General features: G+C 41.5%; 1 protein-coding gene across 2 annotated transcripts in view; it reads left to right on the forward strand.

The window, feature by feature from the left end:
* Positions 1–7,500, forward strand: part of LOC111327581 (putative N-acetylated-alpha-linked acidic dipeptidase) — a 21,472-nt gene that overhangs the window by 13,115 nt on the left and 857 nt on the right. For both annotated transcript variants that reach the window (XM_088744949.1, XM_088744948.1), the window contains 5 exons: positions 1,502–1,592; positions 2,416–2,674; positions 4,567–4,648; positions 5,628–5,720; positions 6,457–7,500. The exon at positions 6,457–7,500 is cut by the window's right edge and continues 857 nt beyond it. In XM_088744949.1, the coding sequence (XP_088601075.1) occupies positions 1,502–1,592; positions 2,416–2,674; positions 4,567–4,648; positions 5,628–5,720; positions 6,457–6,646 (715 nt within the window). In that variant the 3' untranslated portion in view covers positions 6,647–7,500. The remainder of the gene's footprint in view (positions 1–1,501; positions 1,593–2,415; positions 2,675–4,566; positions 4,649–5,627; positions 5,721–6,456) is intronic.

Below are 7,500 nucleotides of genomic sequence, written 5' to 3' on the forward strand. Positions count from 1 at the left end.
CCCAGGGTTCCTGACCGAGCGTTTTTCACGTAGAATCTTAGATGTTATAAATAGTCGCCGGAAGGAAAATTTTAGTCTCCCCTCCCCATCCCCACTTAAAAAAAACTTTGTTCAATATTACATGATGTACTCTAACGCTGACCACGCCAACCGTCTTAAAAAGTGATATGACTAGAAATAGTTTTTGAAGGTTCACGTGGCATCTCGGACAACCAAAGAACTTAAGAAGTGATTTTTCATAAACGGAGACGATTGAACGTAGACAAAATTCGCCAAATTGGTGACTTGCGCTGCAAATTTAGTCGCCAAATATTTTTTTCTCGCAATGTCTCCCGAAACGGCTTCAACCTAGAGCACTAAGGGACCCATGTTCGAATACAGGGATAACAAAAAAACAACAACAAAAAACACTCTATCTCGCGAGAGAGCGCAATTACGATCACTGACTGTGGTCTCCGCTATGGCCCGAGGACATTAAACAAACATCAACAACAGCAAGAAATAGTTGAAACCAGAGATTTCAATAAGATTTTCCAGAAGCGGTTGCCGATGGTGTAATTGGCGACTGGGCCGCAAGGCGAAATGCAAACACAAGAGCCTATGACCAAAGTAAGCAGAGAGCGGTATTAGGTATTTTATTGAAACCCCTCTAAATAGCACTGATACAAAAATGATCTAAGACAAGATCTTAGGCAGAAGACTTTGCTCTCACAATGACTCTCCTTGCCAAGTTGTTTATCAACGAAGTGCGATTTTGAGACGCCATCAGCACTTCGTATTCGCGGCACGCCGGGGAAAATTGCTGTCGGGCCACGGACGCCAAATGGGCACCCAGTAAGAAATATTTCTATTCTTTCCCATTGCCGCCAACCTACTGCGATATTAGCGATACAAAAAATCATGTTTAAGTGTTTAGCGCGATCCAGGGTTTTCAAGGAGAAATTAAAGCTGTAAACAAGGATTGGAATGTGCCGCTGGACAAGGCATTTTGTAGCCTGCGACCAGGCCCTCTTCACTCGAGAATATGAAGGGGTACAAGCAGACTGTCGGGTAAACAAGACGAAATACCGGGGGGAGGGGAACTTGCTATCGATCAGCAGTTCACCCCTGTGGAATAGCGATGCCCTCAAATCGCTCCATACCACTGGAACTGTATTAAGCTGCAGCAGCTGTAGTCCCGTAGTATGTTTCCGCCGAAAACTACGTTCTCGTTCCAGTCCCTCCGCGCTTAGTTGACGTCTTCGTCCCTCCTTGGCTCGATTACCAGCCGCTGTTCGGGAACCGGAGCCCGCGCTCATCCCCGAACCCACCGCTGGACGCGTGAGGTTTCTTTTGTTGCTTCTCGGGGAGGGACGAGAAAGACTTGACCCGAGAGAGCGGCAGAAATCGAGCCTACGTCCCTCCCAGCTTTCGTCGGTTGCCTAAGCTTCCTATTGTGAACTGACATAACGTTTTAATTTGTTTTGGTCTGATCATTTTTCCTTTATCTTTTTGTCGTAAGAGTTCCTCCTCTTGGCTCAGGCAGTGACTATTCTCCATTTTGTCAAAGAGCTGGAGTCCCTTCAGCGGATATCCGATACGTTTTTGACATGGTATGCATTACTCTGTTAAATCTAGACGCCTATCGGCGCGCACCCGGATGCTTCTAACGGTAAAATCTAGGCACAACATTCATACTGGTTTTATCCTTTTTTTTTTTTTTTTTTTAATAAAAATAATCCTTTATTCACTATAATCACAAAAATTATAACAAAAATTATGCTAAAATGCTTGAAAATCGATAAAAAAAATTTGTGAAAATGTCTAATAAAAATGTAAAAAAACGAGAGGATACACACTATCATAACGAAAATTTCACTCTAATCATAAAAAATATTTACAAATTAAGTTAAAATCCTTAAAAAATCGAAAAAAACATGAAAATGTCGAGTAACAAATTATCTAAAATGGTTTACTGGTTTTATCCTTATTTCACTAGAAAATTTCACTTCTGTATGAAATTTTTCATTTGAAAGACGTGAAAATGTGAAAAGCATTTGAAAAACAAAGGGAAAATGTTTTTCTTCAATTAAGTTTGTTTTTATTTCCTCGCCTTTCACATTATTGAAGCCTACCTATGAATAGCCTGCTTTCAGGCGGTAATTGGTATGCGCGAGACTCGGCGCGGCGAATACATTCGTTCGCCATATTGAGCGGGTGGAAGATTTGGAGCAAGTGACAAAGCGGGGGGGAGGGGGAGAAAGGCTAACCTGTAGAAAAAATTGGATTTACACGTGCGTTTTTTAGAGCCTCGACTTTGATTCGCGATTCTGAATAGTCTCGAACAGTCTGAGCAGTCTCGATTTTGAAACTAATGCCTCCAAACTTTTTGCCTTTCTACCTTATCAATTCTGCCCTTTAATTTTTTTCCCCCAGTACCAGTTACACAACATCTCCGCTTACCCAGCATATCATACTATCCATGACACGTTCTACTATGTCAAGACGTTTGTGGATCCACAGTTTTCAACCCACTTGGCTATCGCACGAATATGGGTCAGTACTGCATTCCTATTGGCTGAGACCCCTGTGCTGCCAATCAACTGCTCGGACTACGCAGCTGCCCTTAAGAAAGGCTTTCGTGACATAAATACCAAATATGGAAAAACTCTTGAACAAAAAGGAATTTCTCTTGGTAAGTAGGTACATTGTGATTCCTGTTATGGTTTTTATTTTTGCAGACGAGTAGGAAGACTAATTTGTATCTGTATATTTTTCACCTCCATTTCAACAATTACATCCTTTTGAATAATTACAACAAAAAAGTAAAGAAAATGGAGAAGGGCAGAGCATAACTAGCTAAGAAAGGGAAGAGGAGCCACACCTTAAACAACATATTTATAAATAAACATGATCAAAGGAAGACATTAATTAATACCGAGAAAAATGATACAAGAAAAGTGCTCTTTTGAAACGTTTTATAGTGCAGGGCTCGACACTAACGGTAGCCGACTAGCCACAGACTAGTAGAAATTCAGTTTTGGCTTGTGGTTTTCAATTTCCACCAGCCAGTTTGGCTAGTAAACAGACTGAAATTGTGGTAACATCTAAAAACATGTAAGATGTCACTAGCCACTTGGCCAGTAAGTTGAAAAGTTAGTGTCGAGCCCTGCTAGTAGGCTTCTCCCGTATAGATACAGGAATGCAGTAAATGGTTTGAACCCGGGGGTAACATGTGAAGGTGTAGTCTGATCGTCCGGGTGAGTGTAGTCCTGAGAAGGACTGTTGTCGGTGGCAGTGACTGACGTTTCGACAACCTGTGCGGAAGTCATCATCAGAGTCAAGTGAGTGATTGTTGTCAGTAGAATGTTCTTATTCCAGTTCGTGTGAAATGATCGGTTGGTTTTGCCGTGATGTTATTGGCTGTAAGACTCAAGTGACGTAAGTCGTTCGTGATTGGTCTGTTTCGGTCTGTCGGTAAAGCTAGGTTGTTCTTTTTCGGTCGTTTGTGATGTTTATGTCGTGAATGAGTCGTTTGTATGGGGCGGGTAGTTGTTGACATCTGTTTAGGGGAGTCTGTTCTAAGTTAGTAAACCAGCTTTCCAGAGTCAGTCGTTGAAAATAATCAGTGCTGTAGGTTAGGCATTGCGCAGAGTCCCAGTCAATGTTGTGGTTGGTAAGTCGATGGTGTTCAGCAATGTGATTGCTGACATCACCTTTCCTCGTCGCCCGTCTGTGTTCAGTCAGTCTTGTTGTGAGGTTTCTGCCAGTCTCACCGATGTAGGAGGCTTGGCAGTCGGAACAATTGATCTTATAAATCGTTCCCTCTCTGTTCCTCGGTTCGTCTTTGTCTTTAACGTTGGTTAGTAACTGACGTAGTGTGGTGATGGGTTTGTGGGCTCACTTGACTCTGATGATGACTTCCGCACAGGTTGTCGAAACGTCAGTCACTGCCACCGACAACAGTCCTTCTCAGGACTACACTCACCCGGACGATCAGACTACACCTTCACAAGATACAGGAATATCATTTCAATATTGGCATCCCATAACTGCTGGACAGAATTTCCTTATATCTATTCTAATAGGGTTAGTGTGTCTAATTTGAGGTGCGTCAAACAAATTCTAAACGTATAATAGTACTGCATCGACGAAAATATCCTTCGCGATGGAAACCGGACACTAATAAAGCGTAAAAATTAAACCATGCTTATCATAAAGGCCGATCAAAGCAAAGGTGAATTTTAAAAGAAGCCAACGAGAGCCTAGAATGAAAACATGGAAAGCGCGTTAAGCGCGGGAAACACAAGTGACCGGGGCGGGATTAGTTCTAGCTTTATATGGGTTGAGAAAGCAGGGCATATATTCTATTCAATTCCTACACAATGGCCAAGCACTTAACTGAAAATATCAATAACTTCCAGTTCCTCGCTATAGTTCGAGTCTTCGAAAGGGTTCTTCTTCAGTCCACTTTCGCACGGCGCAATTTTGAGAAAACGGGCCAGAAATTTTGTCGGTCTCTTAAGAGATTCTGAGAACTTCCATCGCTGAAATTTTCCTTAAGTTGAACTCTGTTATTCGTTTCAGAATACTTGGAGAAAGCTGTCAAGGAGTTTGAAAAAGGAGCTGAAAAAATGCAGTCACTTATCTCCAATGTAGACCTCAATAAGTGAGTAAAAAACGCCATTGCTTTTCTTTCGACTGAATAGTGGAGAAATAAATATCCTTGCCAGGTCTCGACACTAAAGGTAGCCAACTAGCCACAGACTAGTAGAAATTCAGTTTTGGCAAGGGGTTTTCGATTTCCACCAGCCAGTTTCGGGCGAGTAAACAGTCTGAAATTGTCATGAAATTTAAATTGTCACCAGCAATTTGGCTAGTAAGTTGAAAGTTAGTGTCGAGCCCTGCTTGCCATGAATGTAAGGAAAGACCGCAGATTTAGGCAACACAGAAAGCCGCAAAACTCTTGAACAAAAGTTATACTTTCAAATCGGCACTCTTAATCCCACAGGTATCAGCGAACGCTTTTCATTCCACTAATTTATTCGTGTTTTTCTCATTGCCATGTTCCCACCAATGGCGTACCTCCGCTTCTATATAGAAACCCACATACAACCCACAATTCCTCCATTCGCTCTGACGAAGGGCTAACGCTCGAAACGTCAGCATTTTTATTCATTGCGGTGGCCAATTTACAATTTCAACTTAGTTGATATAACCAAATTACCTTGTTACCCCCACCGACGCAGCACCACAGTTTCTTTAGAAACTTTTAGCCTTTATTCAGAGGTGTCATTTGGTGGGTTGAAAACAAAGGGAAAACAAGACAAAATAAGATCTTTTATTGAGTAAACGTGCGGTTGTGCAAACTTCAAGAATCGCGTTTCGTCTGAGCCCCCGATTCGAGGCTCTGTACCAGCGCAAAGCATGAGGTGGTTGTAAAGAGAGACACTGTACTATAAGAGTAAAAATTGTTAGGTTTAGAACATCCAAGTCACAGGCAAACCAGCCTAAGGTACAGAAGTCACAGGTCCATCAAACCTTGCCAAAGAACATTCTACTCAAAGGCAACTCAGCCTAATAGTTCGTATAAGGGAATGTAACTCTCCGATGCTGATTGGCTCGCGTTCTTATCTTTTCTAATCCAGCCCTTGGAAACTTTCCTTTATCAATGACCGTTTGACCGGACTGGAAAAAAACTTCCTTAACCCTGAAGGACTGCCGGGAAGGCCTCTTTATTGGTGAGTGGTCACAAAATCAGGCGCTACGATTTGTAATCACAAAGACGAGTCAGTCAGACAAGAAGTGACAAATCACGTGACAGTTAGTGAGTTAGGAACTCAAAGCTTTGCAACAACATGACTGCTACTTCCTTGACATTGCCTCTTAAGGTCGGTTCTTTATTAAGGCTTTTGGCTGCAGAGGCTATAAGAACAGATGGACTTCCATTACATATGTCTTATTAACCAAGCGTGAGGGCCGCACTGGGAGAATCTCGGCCCGAGGTCTTGACAGTACGGACCGAGCGCAGCGAGGTCCGTACAAAAAAGACCGAGGGCCGATATTCTTTCAGTACGGTCCCGAGCAAGCTTGGTTAATAAGAGATCTATTACACGACTGAAGTTCAAAGGGACACAAGTGCGGTATCATTCGGGACCATTCGGGACAGTGCCCGGTCCAATACTGAGAGAATATTGACCGGCAATAGAGCATTTTGATTGGTTGATTTTAGTTATTGGCCCTCTGACTTCCCGAGTCGGGTAATAATGTTCTTTAGCTGCCGTCATAGTCTTTTCACAGGCGTGCGTTGAGCACGTGACTAAGGGGCGTCAAGGAAGGCGGGCACACATGCGCTAATAAAGGTATTAGCGCAAGGGATTCCGCTTGCGCGCGCAGATCTGTAGTACTCGTGTTATTTTCATTCGCTTCCTTGAGGCCAAAGAATTTGAATAACATCTTTTTTTGTCTAATTCGTAGGCATTCAATTTTCGCCCCTAGTCTCTACAACTCCTACGCAAGTGCCACGTTCCCAGGCCTTCACGATGCCTTGGTTGAAGCGGTCAACAATGGCCTGCATAATGGAACGTGGTCGGTGGTGAAAGAGGAGCTCTCAGAAACTATTGTGGCCGTTGAATGGGCAGCTCAGTTTTTGAAATCAGAAGTTTAGGTAGTTGCTCCTTCAAAGTCCTAAAGTCTGTACCGGAATTGTTACATTAAATTAACGTTACAATGTATACTTGATATTTAAATCATACTTTTTTTTTTTTTTGTAATTATTATTATCATTATTTCGTACATAATAGCTTTAATTGTGTATAATTGGGTTAAAATTTCGTGAATCAAGAGACAAACCAGAAAAGAGAAAAATATTATTTCGGGATCGTTTTAAAAGATACCAACTTGAAATTATTCTTATTTATTTAGAAATTTATTTGTTTGAGATTTAGTGTATAATTATTATCTTTTTATTTAACATATATTATTGAGTCTAATATTAATTTTAATTTCTTTAGAGGCAAAGCACAATTTTATCCGAAATCACCATTGATGCTTTTTCAAAAAAAATTTTTTATGTCTCGCAAACTTTATATTCTACGCACAACTTTTCACATTTTGTGTTCATTTATCATTTAAAACTTACATTTAAAAGCTACGGCATTTAAGAGGACCATTCACCCTTCCTTCTCTTTTTATGTAACTTCGTCTGTTTGGTTTGGGTGTGAGCAGAAGTTTTTGTCTGTCGTTTTAGCTTAAAGGAAACACTATTTTAAATGATTTGTGTTCGAAAAACGTACGTTATTTTTTGTCAATGAATTTCGCCAATTTTTTTAATTATTTCCCTTGAGTTACATTTGTTGGGTTGCTTTTCACATGATTAGCACGTAGAAGTATCTGAGCAACTAAGCGCCAACCCCTCCCTTCCCCTCATCAGTTGACTGTCGTTGTGTTAAGGGAGGGGAAGGTGAGCAGTTGCTCTGATACTGACATTGATTTGGAAGCCTACAGTGGCGGATCTAGGGG

Source organism: Stylophora pistillata, chromosome 14 (genome assembly GCF_964205215.1).
Source record: "Stylophora pistillata chromosome 14, jaStyPist1.2, whole genome shotgun sequence".
Classification (NCBI taxonomy): domain Eukaryota; kingdom Metazoa; phylum Cnidaria; class Anthozoa; order Scleractinia; family Pocilloporidae; genus Stylophora; species Stylophora pistillata.